The following is a 16,541-nucleotide window of genomic DNA, read 5'->3' as shown; positions in this document are numbered from 1 at the left end:
CCATTAGAGAAGTTCCATCGCAGTTTCTCATATTGGTGCTAATAAGTCTCATCCAGTTTTAGTCTAATCCAATATGATTGAAAAGTTTGACTCCTATTTTTTATATTTTTATACAGCTTACATTGAGTTGCTGGATACACGTAGCAGATTTGTTTTACTTGTACGGATACTTTTAAGGTTTAGGATTAAAATAATAACTTTTCTCATATATTAAAGTCTATTTTAATTACGTGATATATATATATATATATATAAAGGACTAAAATAATTATTTTTTCATCCATTTAGGACTATTTTAACTACGTAATATATTTGAATGATTAGAATAATTCAACCCGCACACATTAAAGATCAATTTTGATCACTTTCTCGTTCCAGGACCAACTCGTCCAGCAGCATTACTTAACCATTTTCTTCGATTGTTGCATTGCTAGGGTAGAACTGGTCAAAGAAAAACGTTATTACTACAGGTATCTAAAAGCACAGTGCAGATATAATATCGAAAACATTAAATAAAATAGTGAAAAAGAGATAATGGTAAAACACACATGTCAACTATCACATTTTTTTGAGTTTTCTATCTGAATTATTAAGTGTGAGAGTTTCTTCTAATTAGTTTGTAAAACGCACCTCAACTCTCAGTTGTTCACTTTTACTACCTAAACTATCACTAACTAGTTTGCAAATTATACCTCATTAAAAATAAATAATTGATAGTTGAGGTGTGTTATGTAAACTAATTGGTGATAGTTCAGGTAGAAAAAATGAACAACTGATAGTTTACGTGTGTTTTGCATAGAAAACTAAAAAAAAGTGATATTTGAAGTGTATTTCCTTGTTATAACTACCCTATAGATGTTTGAGACGACAAGAATTTCAAAATATGAATCGAAAATATCTAATTCAAACACTTTAGCAATGTGTTCAAGTAATCAAGAAAACAAATCATAGTTCAAGTAAGCCTGTTAACCGGTTTGAACGGGACCGGACCGGTAACCGGTTATCAAACCGGTCGGTTTTCGGTTTAAAAATCGGAACCGGCCACCGGTTCTGGTTTACCGGTTAAATAACCGAAACCGGACCGGTCCGGTTCAAAAGTGTCAAAAACCTTTTTTTTTTTGTTTTTTGTATATTATATATATATTATAGTATTTATTAGTATATTGTAGATATATTTACATATGTTATATAAGTTTATAAGTAAGGTTTATATATTTACTGACTAACAGCAATACAACATATACGTATATATATATATATATATATATATATATGTTTAAGTTATATGTATACTATATATACTTATATATTATAACTTAAGTTATTTATAGCTTAATTTTTTCTAAGTTTATAAATTCGTATTTTATAAATTAAGTATATTTATATTATAAGTATATTCTTAGTATATTTTAGTTATTTTTCAAGTATATAACTTTCTAGTTTTTAATTTAAGTAGATGTATATTATAAGTATATTCTTAGTATATTTTAGGTATATTCCTTACTTAATATAAGTAAAAATATGAATACAAGTAAATAGAAGAAAGCTCAATAAGACATATATTTTATTCATTCTTGGATAACATTTATTTGGAAGTTGTAGTTTTTTTTAACTTGCAAATAATACATGAGTTGCAAAGAAATAGTAGAATAATAAAATCACCAATTCTCAATCATTTGGTTAATTTTCCCCCATATCATATTCGGCCATGGAGATATCTTCAAAGTCTTTCATTTGGTTCGCTCCACTTGCTATCAAATCTTCAATCTCTCCCTCTTCGCCTTCCACCGCTTCTAAGTTTTGGTTACGTCGCTCCGATCTAATTCAATCGCGAATGCACACTAGTACTTGCAAGCTAAAGCCGGATAATGAGTGTCTATGGTCTCCAATTTGTTGTATTCCTTGGCTAAATGCGCTCTCCGAAGCCATGGTTGATACTTGAACCGTAAGGATATTTCAAGCCATTCTTGAGAGTTCGGATGACTTGCCTTGTACTTCTTCCACCATGCTAAGGCGTCCAAATCATCTAGTTCCTTGATATCCACATTTGGCTGCATCAATAAAAGTTATATTCATCAAAGTTTACATTACAAGAAGGAGTTAGATGTAAATGTAAAACTTTTAAATGCGACAAACCCGACAAGCCCTTTTTGCTACTTTGAGAAGTAGTAGGGCGTGGAGCAACGGGTGTAGCATGTTCTTCCAAATTAGAACAATGAATAAAAACTTTTCTAAACTCGGCATCAATAGCGAGTTCGGCTTCAGCTAATGATGGTTGAACTCCCTCTTCTATTTCTAAAAATGTATAAATTTGATTAACCAATGCTTTAGTATAAGACACTTTTAAACAAGGATTTAAAAGAGAACCCAATATAAATAAAGTTGGGATGGGAAAAAATACTTCTTAAATTTTGTTGTCATATCAAAAATAGCCGCTTGATAACCGGGTTTATATTTATACTCTTATAAAACTCTAGCTATTTCCGCTAAGTAGGCTAAAATTCTGGTTACCGTGGGATAAAATTGTTTAGAAAAAGCAAGAGTTGCATTATAAAAATTTCTAAGAGTTCAACACATTCCTTAACATCTTCCCCATGCGTAAAATTTAATCAATCATCATTATTAATATTATATTTATTGTGAACTTATTGTATGGGAATCCTATACTCATATGCTTGTTGTAGCATAATGTAAGTGTAGTTCCACCTAGTCTCAATTTCTACTTGAATTTTTCTACGTCTAAGGTTATTTTTCACACAACAATTTTTAAAATCTCTAAGTCTTCCGCTATTAGCATTACAAAAAAGAAACGCAACCGCCTCTCTAATTTTTTGAATAGAATCGTCAAAACACACAAGACCATCTTTAACAATTAAGTTTAAAATGTGACAACTACATCTCACATGAAAAATATTTTTTAGAGGAGGGTTAATTCTCTTTTTTAAAAGACCAATCGCCTTTGTATTATTAGAAGCATTATCTAAAGCAATACAAAATGTTTTTCTATAAATGTTAAAAAATCTCATAATAGTAGACATTGAATCCGCTAAAATTTTTCCATCGTGACGACCTTTCCCTTCATCATATAAAAATTCTATAATTCTTTTTTGCATAACCCAATTATCATCAACCCAATGACATGTAATAGCAAAAAAATCTAACTTGTTAAGACTAAGACCCAAATCAGCGGTAAGAGAAACATTACAATTTAAAGAATTAAATACATGACGCAAATAAAATCTATATTTTTTTATATAAATCTATAACATCCGCTCTACAAGTACTTCTAGGAATACCCTCAAATAACGTATTATAACAACGTTGAATGTAAGTAACAAACCCCAAACCCGAAGGAAAGGAAAATGGTAAACAATCATAAGCTACCATTTTAGCTATTTCTACACGCTTTTTTTTCTTGTCATACTTAATTTTTTTACTGGTTCGTGGGTCTATCGTCATTTGAATACCCCCCACATTTGAACCCGTTTGCTCTCCCCAAACATCTATATGTTTCTTTATCATATGACCATTTAGTGTACCCGTTCCACCATCCTTACTAGTTTCTTGCCTAAAAGCAAATACTTGTTTACATATGTTACATTTAACTGTTTGACTTTCCTTATCCTTAGTCATAAAATTTCAAATTTTAGCGGTTGACTTACGAGTTCTAGGCGGTTTATCTTGTGTATGTGATTGTGCAGGACCTGTATCTCCTATGGGATTTTCGGGGGCTTGTGTTTCATCATCATCATCATCAATTTCATTAAAAGTGTTGGTATAATGTTGTTGCATTGCCTCATGACCTAAAAGTGGATTATTTCCACCAACATCAATACCTAAATTAGGTGTTTCTTCCACAAATGTTTCCTCATTAAACCTACCCCTAACAATACCACTACTACCGGCACCACGTCTAAATCTCTTCGCCATTATTAAATAGAATTAATTTAAATCACACTAAAATAAATCACAAGAAAATAAATTGCAACAAATTAAATTGCTAGAATTAAATTGCAAAAAATAAAGATAGAGTTGGAACGAAGGTACCAAATTACCGGACTAATTTCCAATAAAGTGAAGGCGACTAGAATTGCAAATCCACCAAAGCTACTTTGGATTGTTGCAAAATCACTAACTCCACCAACAATATTATAATTGCAAAATTAATAATTGAAACTATAATAAGACTTTATAATATTTCATTGAGAGAAATTTAAAGTGACTAATTGTTGCAAAGTAACTATAATTGAGAAATTGAGAGAAAGAGAAGAGTGAATTGGTGTGGATTAAAATGGAAATGGAGAGAGGTTTATATAGGGGTGGGGGATGGGTTAAAGTGTTAAAAAAAAGTTTGGAGGGTTGGGGGGCCAAAATATGGGTTTGGGACCGTTTGGCAACGACCATTTTTGCAAATGGACCGTTGGCCAACGGTCCAACAAAGCAGCCCAACGACTCTATTTTTTTTTAATTTTAATTCCACCAGTTTTACCGGTTTAACTGATTCCGATTCCAAAAAAATTGAAACCGGACCGATATATAATAAACGGTTAACCGAAATCGATTAACCGATTAACAGGTTTCGGTTCCGATTTTACCGGTCCGGTTACCGGTTTGAACCGGTTAACCCGAACCGGTTGACGGATTTAAGTTCAAGTACCTAGACAAAAATTACCAAAAGGTTGAGGGATTGTCCACGTATTAAGCATTAAATAAATAAGTCGTGAATAAAAATCCAATAATGTCTACCATTAAAGAAGTTCCATGGCAGTTTCACATATCGGCGCTATCCAATTTTCTCTAAAAAAATCCCAAAAGTCCATTTCTCAATTTCCCTCTCATTTCCATTTACATTCTCTATATAAACAAAATAAAATTATATCATCACCAAACAAAACAAAAATAATACATACACATATTGTATTAACAATGGCGACGCAATACCAAAACGTCGTCGTAATGAGACACGGTGACCGGTTAGATAACTTCGAAGAATTATGGGTAATGAAAGCAGATAGGCCATGGGACCCACCATTGCATAATGATGGTAAGATCCGTGCATTTTATACGGGTCAAAAGATCCGATGCAATAAGGATTTTCCGATCCATCGGGTTTTTGTTTCCCCGTTTATTCGATGTGTACAGACTGCTGCAGAGGTTGTACGTGCACTTTGTGACGTGGCGGAACATAATGGGGATTCGAATGTTTTGTCTTCTAATGCTGAATCTGTTATTATTGATCCGTCTAAAGTTAAAGTACGTCTTTTCTCTTTATTACTATAATACTATATGCTTTTATTTTGTTGATTTTTGTGATTAGGTAAAGTTTATGATTTTGAGTTTATGAGTTTTTGCGTGTTTCGTCAAAGCTTTTGAGAGGTAAAAAGTGCTTATTAAAAAAAAAAAAAAGTGTTTGGTGAAACTTTTGAAAAGTCAAAAGTGTGGTGATTCGTCAAGCTTTTAAGAGGTCAAAAGTGCTTATATTAAAAAAATAAGGCGTTTTGTCAAGCTTTTGGAGGTCAACCGTGCTTATTTTAATGTATTGGTCAAATTTTTGGGAGGTTAAAAGTGTTTTTTTTTTTTTTTAAATAAGGTGTTTTGTCAAGCTTTTGGGAAGCGAAAAGTGTTTATTTTTAAAAGATAAGGTATTTGATCATGCTTTTAGGAGAAAAAAAGAAACTGTAGCTGTTTTTCATAGGCTAAAAAGGTAGTTTTTTTTCAAAAGCACTTTTTTGAAAAGCGGTTTTGAGAAGATACACTTAGTAGGTGTTTGGCCATGGAAACTAAATATTTTTCACTTTATTTGGAATTATTGAAGTTGGAGTCGAAAATAGAGTTTTGTTTGGTTATAGCTTTTTGTAAAGAATATTTGATTGTTTGAATGTACTTAAAGTGAAAAAAATGAAAAAGTAAAGTGAACAGGGTTTTAGGTGGTTTCTAAATTTTAAATACAACGTCAAGTTAGTTGTACTTGAAATTTTTATGATCAAATACTAATTTTTAAATAAAGTGAAAAAAAGTTTCCGGAAAAAAGTTTGAATAATTCTCATGGCCAAACAGATATAGAGAGAAGGTTTGAGCCAAATTATTGATTCTGCTGAATGTGTAAGCAAAAGTGTAGCTCTGCCTTGATAACACCCCAGTCTAAAAGCTAAACTTTTCATAGGGGAATACATCATTGATGGATCTAAATACTAATACTATTAGTAAGAGCTGCTTTTGTTATGAAGGAATCTTTTATGCTTAAAAAGTGGCTGCTTTTATGTTTTGTCTGTCGCAAAGAAATTGACATATAGTCGTCAAAAAAGAAATTGACATATTTCTTGTATACTTGACTTATAACTTAGCCCTCCTAAGACATCAACTCTTTCTTTGAAGAAAAAAAAAGGCTAAAGTCATAGATGGACCCTGAACTTGTCTTGATTTTTCATTTAGACCTCTTAACTGAAACGTTGACCATCTGGACCCTCGAACATAAGATAAAATGTGCCATTTGAACCCCTCGTGCCAGCTGGGCACATACGTGCAGTGCACTGCTTTAAATAGAGCGTGAGTTACCAAATTTTTTCTTTTTCTAAAATTTTTAATCATTAAAAATTAATTTTAACAAAAACTCTATTTTAAAATCTATTTAAATAATTAAAAAAAAATTGAAAAACCCAACCCATCCTCTTCGATAGCCCACTTCACCGCCGCCACTGCCTCCGCCATCGCCACTGCCGCCGCCGCCTCCGCCGCTACTCCACTTCAAAATCTATTTAAATAAATCTCCGACAAAAAACGACACCATTTTTTTAATTATTTAAATAGATTTTGAAGCAGTGGCGGTGGGGGCGGCGGAGGCAGCAGCGGCAATGGCGGCGGTGAAGTGGGCTATCGGAGAGGATGGGTTGGTTTTTCAGATTTTTTAAAATTATTTAAATAGATTTTAAAATTAATTTTTTTGTTGACATGGATTACATGTCATTGGTCTATTTTTCCATGTCACTGGTCTGTTTTTTCATGTCACTGCAAGTGGACTGCACGCGTGTGCCTAGCTGGCACGAGGGGTTCAAATGACACACTTTATCTTATGTTCGAGGGTCCAGATGGTCAACGTTTTAGTTAAGGGGTCTAAATGGAAAATCAGAACAAGTTGAGGGGTTCATCTATGACTTTGGCAAAAAAAAAAAGATGTCCTTTCCCTCCCTTTGTCTTTTTGTTCAATCCATTTATAGCCATTTGCAATTTGTTAGTTAGTTTTACATAAAAATTCACACAAATGTAGAGGCGTAGCTAGGATTTCAACTTTATGGGTTTCGAATTTCAGAATGATGGCGTCAAGCGCTAATAACTGGGCTCTAAATTTAATGTGGACATATTTAATGAATTTCATAACACAAATACACTGTTTGAGCAAAGCTATTGGGTTAGGCTTAACTCGTAGTTAGGCTTCTAGCTCTACCCTTGCACATATGTCTTCAGCTTTTTTGACTTTGAAGGAACTAAAGGATATTTGTCTCGAGATACTTATGTACGAGGACTATAAAACTTCTTGTCTAACAACTTGTGATGATTGGACCGGGCAATTAAATTTGAACACACCTCTACAGGGTGCAACGAGCTTGACAAAAGAGTCATTTTCAATTGTTAATGTGCTTTGCCTTTTGACCTTGAGGTGGAAGTCATATTGCCCTAAACCAAGAGTTACTTTTCACTTCTTATGTTTTGCGCTTCATATGATTCATTCTCCAACTATACCTGGAGACAGATTGGAGTTTAACAAAAAGAAAGAAGATGATGAAGGCATAAAACATCATCAAATATGCAAACTATGTTCATTTCAAGAGCCTAAATGACCCCATTGTACTAGATGCCTATAAAGATAGAGGTTACATAGTCTATCTTTAATGTCCATTGTTTATCCGCTCCACTTTTCCCTGCCAAACTTTCCAGGTAGAATGTGTTACGATGATCTCAACTATTTCTCTTCGAATGTATGACCTGTCGGGTTAATTCGACTGGTCTGTTTATATTCTTATTGTGCATAGTAGTAAAACCAATATGAGTTCGGTTTGGTTCGGTTCGGTTCGGTTCTGGTTTTAAGTTAATATATCAACATTCAGTAACAGTAAAAAAGGAGAAATCCTTATTGAAGACAGGTTGTTCTAGTGTGAGGATATTAGAATTACCAGATCTTTTACTTCCTTCTTCAACACTTCGATAGTCATGTCTACCAACCCAAGAACTGCAGACTTTTTATGAATAAGCATGTAAGATCTTAGCCTGAAATAGGAAGAGTGTGCATGAAGATTCATGAAGGTTACTTATGCAATGCATACTTAAGCATACTTCTAATATTTCCTTTTGCACGGTTAGCAGCATTTTGGTGTATATTGATAAATTTGATTTGACTTGTCATATCAAAACATAAAAGAAGAAAGGGAAAACGTAGAGAAGAAAATCCAAGGCACAGTCTTCCCATCTTCATGCTAAATCTCATATTGACAATTTAGAAGTACTTAAATGAAGCTATTCCATGATTAAATGTTTCCACTGTATACTGATTCATCCACACATTTCAACCCTGTCATGATATATCGTATGAATCTCATTAATATTTCTATTTTTCTCTTTGGCCATGAGCCTCTAATCAATACAGTCACTTAAGCTATACCAGGACTTAGATTTGAATATGCTTCTTCTGTGCCATGAACTTGTTGCAAACTTGATATGACTCACTGGAGTCTTTGTAGAAGCAGGGGGATGAGAGACATGCAGAAATCTACACATATTTTTGCTGAAAATTAGCATTCAAATCAAACAGCTTCTCTTTTTTCTTTTTTTCTTTTTTGAAATGGTTCTCTTAACTCTGTTTCTGGATAACATGTAACCTATTTCTTTTTTAAATTTCAGGTATCCATCGAATATGGTTTGTGTGAAATGCTGAATTTAGTAGCCATAAGAGCTCCTGCAGCTCCCAAGGATGGGGATTTCAAATTCAGTATCTCACAATATGAATCTGAGTTGCCTGCTGGAACTGTAGATAACACCGTTGAACCTGTGTATAAGAAGGTATTTTGTAGGATATGAGTTCTTGCTTCAATTTGTTTGTTGGCATAGTTGAGTATATGCATGATCCAATATTTCTCTACTCATGATATCTTATGCTTCTGAAACTACAGCTTCCAGAGTGGGAAGAGACGTTGGAAAGTGCAAGGGCTAGATATGTGGAGGTAGTTAAGGCCCTTGCTGATAAGTATCCTTCTGAGAACCTGTTGCTAGTCACACATGGTAAGTGTCCTTGCTTGGTTTGCATTCTCTAGGTGCAATATAGGTTTTCTCTAGTCTCCGAAGAGCATAAGGGGGGTACATGTAAGAGAATACTTCTGCAGTGGCAAAATCAGTTAGATGTGTTTCAATTTGTATGTGGTATCTTTGCGGGTGGCAAATGTAGTTTCAGATTGTTCGCATGTATCTACAGTAGTTTCTTTCTCACGTCTCGCATGTTTAGATTTCTTGAGAGTTGAGGCTGTGCATTCTCCCTTTGTCATTTTATAAGTATCTTTCTGGTGCATTGAAGAGAAAAAAACTTCTAGCAACAATTTCAGTTGCATGCCATGAAATTCTGCATAACTGCACATATTCGTGTTTTATCAATTAGAGAAAGAGATAACGCTTCCTCATGAAAGCGGCCTGCTGGACCTGTTAGATGGTATCAAAGCTCTTGCCTAAGAGTTTCATTTATCATAAAACCAGCTCTAAACTGTAAATTGGCAGGTCTAGTATTGTTCGTTTTCATGATTAGAAATCTCAAAGGAGGGGCTCTGGTAATAATTACAACTTGATTTGGTGCATCAATGATTGTCGAAAACTGGTTGTACCTAAATGAAATTCTTCCTACTTTTGTTACTAGACAAGTGAGATATTTCTACAGTATAATTTTGTTTATTGGCTCTGTAGATAAAATGCACATTCGTGCTATTTTCTTAGTAAAATAGAAGGATTAAGTTCCCAATGGTATTCCTGATCTCTTATTTACTCTTGTTTCATTAATCCAGGTGAAGGAGTAGGCTCCATATTTACTGAGCTTAACAAGGATACAACTGTATTAGAGGTAGAATATTGTGGACATTTGTATGCGAAGAGAACTATCCAATTCGAAAAGAACCAATCATTTACTGCTGGAGAGTTTGTATACGAGAAACAAACTGGTATTGTATCTGCTGCTAAATAAAAACAAGCCTACCAGACTTTAAGTGATTGTTTGGGTTTCTTCCCTCTCGGCCATGGCTGTTACTTACTGTCCATTATTCGAAGCTTGCTTGTCCATTTAGATGTGTTAAGGTTTCCATTGTTGAACGACGTTGTTACACTTGTATTTTCACCTTTCTTGTTTTCTAATTTGTGATTTCAAAGGGAGGATTATGGAATTGCACCTATACATTCTGTTGAAATAAATACATTGCCCAGATGGCCTCTGATACCACATTGTGATTGTGAAACCCCAAAATGCATTGTTCTCTGTTGGACTACCTTGCATTCCAATTGCAGTTGTTACTTTGAGAGTGATATGTTGGTAACTAGTTTACTATCTCATATTGGATCACCTTTTATATGTTGAATTGTTCCAGAACAATATGTTCATATATCATGAAAAGAAATTAAATCCTTGAGGTAGTTTTCTACCATAAGAATCGATATGAGACTTGCCCCCAAGGTTGTGGCCTACTGGTCAATGAAGTGGATGAAATTTCGGAAACTAGGATTTGAATTCTAGCTTAGACTTCAAACTGTAGGTGACATTTTCCTATCTACCCAAGCTTTGGTAGATAGAATTACCTGGTTCTTGTACGACTGACTGGGAGGTAGATATCTGGTGGAATAGTCTAGGTGCGTGCTAGTTGGTGTGGACACCGCTATAACAGAAAGTCATATAATGCAATCACTATGTGATTGTTATTTTTGCATATTCAACTGACAACAATTGCACCACTTATGTGCAAGAATTGAATCAAATAGAGATTTCCAAAGGATATTACAGTTTAGATATAAGTTGAATGACTTCCAATTGTTTCTATCAGTACATCATAGAAGGCAAACGAGGTGTTATAAGTACCTCCAACGTAGTTGCCTTAGGCATATTAATGCCTAACCCTTCTGTCATATCCACCGGCATGTCACATGGTGTACTAATATCAAAACCCTGAAGCAAACGCGCAAAGGTGAGGAGCGTAACAAGTGTCGCGAAATTCATTCCTGGGCACAATCGTCTTCCTGAACCAAACGGAATGAAGTCAAAATGTTGACTTTGACCACATGCGTTGATCTTTTCTTGATCATCGGTAAAAAATCTCTCTGGCATGAATCTTTCAGGGTCCGGCCAAATCCGAGGGTCTCGATGTATCTTCCATGCATTTACGAACAAACGAGTACCTTTTGGAACATCATAGCCAAGTATTTTACAATCTTTCACAGCTTCATGAGGTACTAACAAAGGTGCTGGTGGATATAAACGCAGTGCTTCTTTAATTATAGCTTGTAAATAGGCTAAATCTTGGACATCAGACTCTTCAATCCACTTGTCTTTACCCACTTTTATGTGTATCTCCTCTTGAGCGCGTCTCATAACATTTGGATTGTTCAACAATAAGGACATTAACCATGTCCATTGAACTGCTGTAGTATCCGCTCCATCCAAAATTATAGCCTACACATTTTAATATATAATCAGAGAAATGATAATTCAACTTATAGCCTGTTCGACCAAACTTTCAAAACTTGCTTATTTTGAAAATTGCTTTAAAGTATTTTTGAAGAGTAGCATCTTGTGGTTGACTAATTAATTTGAAAGTACTTTTGCCACTATTAGAGCAGCAATTCATGTTTGGGTAAGGTTCTAAAAGAGCTTCAAAAAGCTACCTTTTCAGCTTCTGAAAACAAATTCATCTACTACTCAGAAACACTTATTACTTCCTCCGTCCCAATTTATGTGATATAGTTGACTAGGCACGGAGTTTAAGAAATAAAGGTAGACTTTTGAAGCTTGTGGTATAAAACAAGCCATAAATATTTGTGCGGTTGTAAATCATTTCATTAAAGATCAAAAAGGAAAGTTTTAAGTTAAATTATTTTTAAATATAGAAATGTATCATTCTTTTTGGGACGGAATAGAAAGGAAAGTGTATCGCATAAATTCAGACAGAGCGAGTAGTTCTAAAACTAAGCCAAAACTCTAACATAAGCCCAGCCCCCCCCCCCCCCCCCCCCCCCCCCCCCCCCCTTTTTTTTTTTTCTTTTTTTTGTAGTATTTTTGCCATTCCAAAAACATGGCCAAACAGGTTATTGGTTGCGTTGATATTCATTAATGTTTACTAGGTACATGTACTCGAATTTAAAAGAACATACCATTACTGTTGCCTTGATGACGGTTTGTTGAGAATAACCATAGGCCTTGAACTCATCATAATCTGTCGCACTAAGCAAGGCATCTATAACATCTTGGTTCTCATCATGCTTACCTATTTCTGCCTTCTTAATATGGTCATCCAACCAAATTTGGAGAACAACATCTATGTCCTTATGAATTCTCTTCATTACTTTAACATGCCCTTGAAAATCCACATACTTAAATAATGGGAATGGAACTGCATCATATAAAATAATTTGCCCTGCCACATACATAATATCCTTGAAGACCCTTTTTAAGCATTGTGCCTCTTCATCTTCCTCCACATTATCATATCTCTTTCCACATACCATCTTCACAATAATGTTCAAAGACAATATTTCTAACCATTGAGTCATGTTAACTTTGGTACTTGGCATAATTTCACTTGTGTTGTTATTTTCTTTAAGTTGGGTCGAAGAAAGCAAGTGTTTGATACTCGATTCCACCTCACAAATTCGAAGACGCTTCATTTTGTCAAGTCTAGTCCTAGAGAGCGCTTGTTGCATGACTAATTTGCGTACATGGCAATAATATGGACCGTAATTAGCGTGAGAAAATCTCGCGTACCCGTATGCAGTGTATTTACCTGTTGAAGATATAATTAAGTAATCTAACAATTTAGCTTTTAAATAAGATGGTCATATAATTCGATATGATTTTAAAGAAGACAAAGATCCTAAGTTCAAGTTTCACCACCACCAATTATAAGAAGGACAAACTGGCGCAAGTGCTTAGATAGCCAATTTTCGAACCATCATTTAAGCCACAGCTGCAGTGTATACAAATTTACGTGTTTAGCCATTTCGAAACCAACTTCAGGCATACGCGATAAAAGTCATAAAATTTCGTGTATGAAGTTTGGCAGCTAAGTTCAAACATTTTTGCTTGAAGTTTGGCTTGCTAAGGCCAAACTTCAAAGTTCAAAAGTCCTAAACTGGAAGTAGTTTTTCTGAAGTTTGAACTACACATCTTCATCCCTGTCAATGTTTTCAAACTTTTTCAACAACGATCAGAGGCGGATCCAGAATTTTAAGACGCCGGGGGCACTATTATCTTAACATAAACACCAACAAAAATTTTAATGACGACTAAGGAATATTACTGTGTCGGACCGGTCACTAATAGTGTAGCGGTGGCGAAAATACAAGTATATAGGTTAAATATGTGTAATAAATAAAGTTTAACACAGTGAAGCAGATGAAAGAGATAGCTCAGTGGCTAAGGCTGTGCAACATGTAGTGATAGTGTAGGTTCGAATCTGGGCCAACTCATTTAACGTTTATTGTTTTCCTAAAATAGGCCCAAAAAACAAAATTAAAAGTAACATTCGGGTTCGATCCGGAGTGACATTTAAGGGAAGCAGCAGTTGCAACCAACGTGCCACAAAGACACTTTCGTTTGTTAGAGTGCACAATTAAATATATACTAGTTTTTCAAGGTACATACACATATATATACATAATTTTTCCCGAAGGGTGTGTGTGCTCGTGCACTCCCACCATTACATGTAGGTCCGCCTTTGACGACGGCTACTTGTTAAATTCAATTTTCATATTCAAAATTCACACCCATTTTTTCAAGCTTGTAAGGATAGTGATTTTAATGATGAAAACCTTTACTAGCTACGGATGCAAAAAAATAATAATTTAAAAGGTGGTTGCGCTTTAAATGAAACTGTGCAAATAGGCTACATGGTGAAATTAACTCGAACGGATTTCTATTTGCTTGGCCAAAAAAATAAAGTCAGGCATGCACATGAGTGAACGTATCAACGACATAATTAAATGACTAAAGTATGCTCTTCTAAAGTTTACGCCTTTAAATGACATAATCATATAACTTCACCTGCCAAGGAAGTTGGTCTAGCTGCAAAATCCTTATCATGGGTTGTGAAGCAATCCTTAGCAGCTTCCCAATTGCTGACAACCAAATATGGAAACATCCCCATCCTAATAGTGAAAATTGGTCCGTTTTTATGGGTCATTGCTGCCAAAGTCCGTGCAAAAGGGACATTCTTGACCCGGTCCAGCATGAGTAGGTGACCTATGATAGGCCATGCACCAGGAACTTCTGGGGGTAGCTTTTTCATCTTTTTCATTTTGTAGCCAATGACTATAATCTTCATCCCCCCCAAAATTATTATAGGCAAAAATATTAGCAAGGCTAAAAGCCATGCTTTGGCTTGTAAATGGGAAGGAATTTGATGATCCATTTGTTGTGAGAATGGCTTGGACTATGAAGACTAGCTAGCAATAAATATTTTTGAGAGCGAAGAAGAAGAGAGATCTTTCTTTTTAACAGTAAAATTTGGTCATGTAAGTTTTCTATTTCACCGGAAATCTTTGATTGATCCGTGTGAATTTATCCGGTGCAAAACACTCAATGTCCAAGCAGTTACATGTTGTTGATTTCAAAGTCCTTTAGTAGAGCCAACAACCATTCAATGAATTATCATATGTTGCTAAGTTTCAAGACGTTCACTTTTAAGTTGTGAGGGGACTTGTATTTGTGTAGAGATATAGATATAAACTCTTTCATTTTTCTTTGTTCTTTCTTAATTAACCCAAATTCAAATGATGCATAGAGTTTATAAACTTTATCCTTCACCTTGCTTTACAATGAAATACTCGTCAAAACATTTTGTTTTTGTTTGGTGCGGCTGCCGTTTTTCTAAATGTTTCGGCCAGAATGCAATTTGGTTATAATAAAACACATCCCTCCATTCCCTTTCTATTTGTGTCGTTTTGAAAGGACAAGTAGCGTCTGAACAGAATTAAGACGGTTTGATTTTGATGCCCTAACAAATATTTATCGGGTAATTAGCTAGTGTTCTACTATAGGGTGATGGAGGATTTTTAGTTGTTAACACCCCCATTCGTTTCAATTTATTCATCTGGTTTTGACTTGACACGGAATTTAAGAAAATAAAAAAGACTTTTGAATCTTGTGGTTGATAACTAAAGATATGTTGAATGTACCAAAATGCCGTGTAATCATGTGGTTTTAAACATGTCATGTGGAAAGTTGAAATTAAAGAGTTGCCAAAATAGGAAATAATTTTTTTTTTTGAAATAGATTCAAAAGGAAAGTAAGACAAACAAGTTGAAATGGAGGGAGTACTTAATTGGGTATGATAATTTTGATTTTTTGAGTTAGCCCACTAAAAAGAAAGGTAAGACAATCAGATTGAAACGGAAGACTTACTTAACTGGGTATAGTATTTTTGGTTTCGTGAGTTAACTTAATGAAAATGGTTTTATCCTACATGACATAGGGAAAAAAACCATTTATAATTAATAATAATGACAACTCATTCTTGAGAATGACTTTTAAGGCTACTTTGATTTTTGAAATACAAGGGACTAATCAGTAGCTTTATTTTGAAAAAAGAAAAGAAAAACGACTTTACCAAGTAATTTGGTCAACTTGAATGATCATCTCAGAATTTAACCCGATTCTTCTCAGCTTAACGTACTATTGTCCTTGTATCGGTAAAGCTGTGATCACATCTCAATTTCTAGTAGTAGCAAAAAAAAAAAAAAATGGGTTGGGGTGGGGGAGGGGGGTTGGTGTTGGAGCTCGGTGCACCAAGTATTAGAACTAAACTAGACATGGATTAATCTACCCCAAGACCAATAATGTCAAATCATCGAGAAAAATATACTGAATGCGAAAGCGTACCTAGATCCATAGCAATGAGTGTGATTCTTCAATCTCACGATTCTGGTCTTCCGAATTTAGACGTGAGCCACTATCTCTTTCACTGGTGATGAGATGTCAGTAAATAATACCCTACGTCTGATTTGGGAACAGTGTTTTAAAAGGCGGGGGCGTAAGGCGGGGCGTTTTACATACGCCTCGACGAGGCGTATGCCTCGAGGCACGGGGTGTAAGCCCCATGGGTATTTAATTTTTAGTATTTCTTAAAATAATATAATTACAATAAATATTTTTAAATAGGTAAAATTACATAACAAAATAAAAGAAAACTGTAAATAAATGAAATATATATATATATATATATATATATATATATGTATGTATGTATGTATGTATATGTGTGTGTGTGTGTGTGTGTGAGCGCGCGCGCTTGATCCTCACAAAAAAATGATCA

The 16,541-nt window shown here is 34.6% G+C and overlaps 2 protein-coding genes across 2 annotated transcripts; one reads left to right on the top strand and one right to left on the bottom strand.

Moving 5' to 3' along the window:
- The first annotated feature begins 4,743 nt into the window (after positions 1-4,743).
- On the top strand, positions 4,744-10,465 carry LOC132640730 (uncharacterized). Its single transcript, XM_060357474.1, has 4 exons — positions 4,744-5,253; positions 8,893-9,051; positions 9,162-9,270; positions 10,038-10,465. The coding sequence occupies exons 1-4, from the start codon at positions 4,762-4,764 to the stop codon at positions 10,211-10,213; spliced, it is 936 nt and encodes a 311-aa protein (XP_060213457.1). The 5' UTR covers positions 4,744-4,761; the 3' UTR covers positions 10,214-10,465.
- Positions 10,466-10,778: 313 nt separating this feature from the next.
- LOC132640729 (nicotine N-demethylase CYP82E3-like) lies at positions 10,779-15,265 on the bottom strand. Its single transcript, XM_060357473.1, has 3 exons — positions 14,273-15,265; positions 12,385-13,013; positions 10,779-11,686 (listed from the first exon to the last, which is right to left on the bottom strand). Exons 1-3 carry the CDS (start codon positions 14,637-14,639, stop codon positions 11,057-11,059), a joined length of 1,626 nt encoding a protein of 541 aa, XP_060213456.1. The 5' UTR covers positions 14,640-15,265; the 3' UTR covers positions 10,779-11,056.
- Positions 15,266-16,541: the final 1,276 nt, after the last annotated feature.

Source organism: Lycium barbarum, chromosome 5, assembly GCF_019175385.1.
Source record: "Lycium barbarum isolate Lr01 chromosome 5, ASM1917538v2, whole genome shotgun sequence".
NCBI lineage: Eukaryota > Viridiplantae > Streptophyta > Magnoliopsida > Solanales > Solanaceae > Lycium > Lycium barbarum.
This window is presented reverse-complemented; position numbering and strand designations above follow the sequence as displayed.

Coding starts and splice junctions, on each gene's coding strand:
- LOC132640730 (XM_060357474.1), top strand. CDS start 4,762: ATGGCAGTTTCACATATCGGCGCTATCCAATTTTCTCTAAAAAAATCC. Junction 5,254..8,892: donor TTGATCCGTCTAAAGTTAAA/GTACGTCTTTTC, acceptor TTTAAATTTCAG/GTATCCATCGAATATGGTTT. Junction 9,271..10,037: donor CCTGTTGCTAGTCACACATG/GTAAGTGTCCTT, acceptor TCATTAATCCAG/GTGAAGGAGTAGGCTCCATA.
- LOC132640729 (XM_060357473.1), bottom strand. CDS start 14,639: ATGGATCATCAAATTCCTTCCCATTTACAAGCCAAAGCATGGCTTTTA. Junction 13,014..14,272: donor TAGACCAACTTCCTTGGCAG/GTGAAGTTATAT, acceptor TATCTTCAACAG/GTAAATACACTGCATACGGG. Junction 11,687..12,384: donor TCATCAAGGCAACAGTAATG/GTATGTTCTTTT, acceptor TAAAATGTGTAG/GCTATAATTTTGGATGGAGC.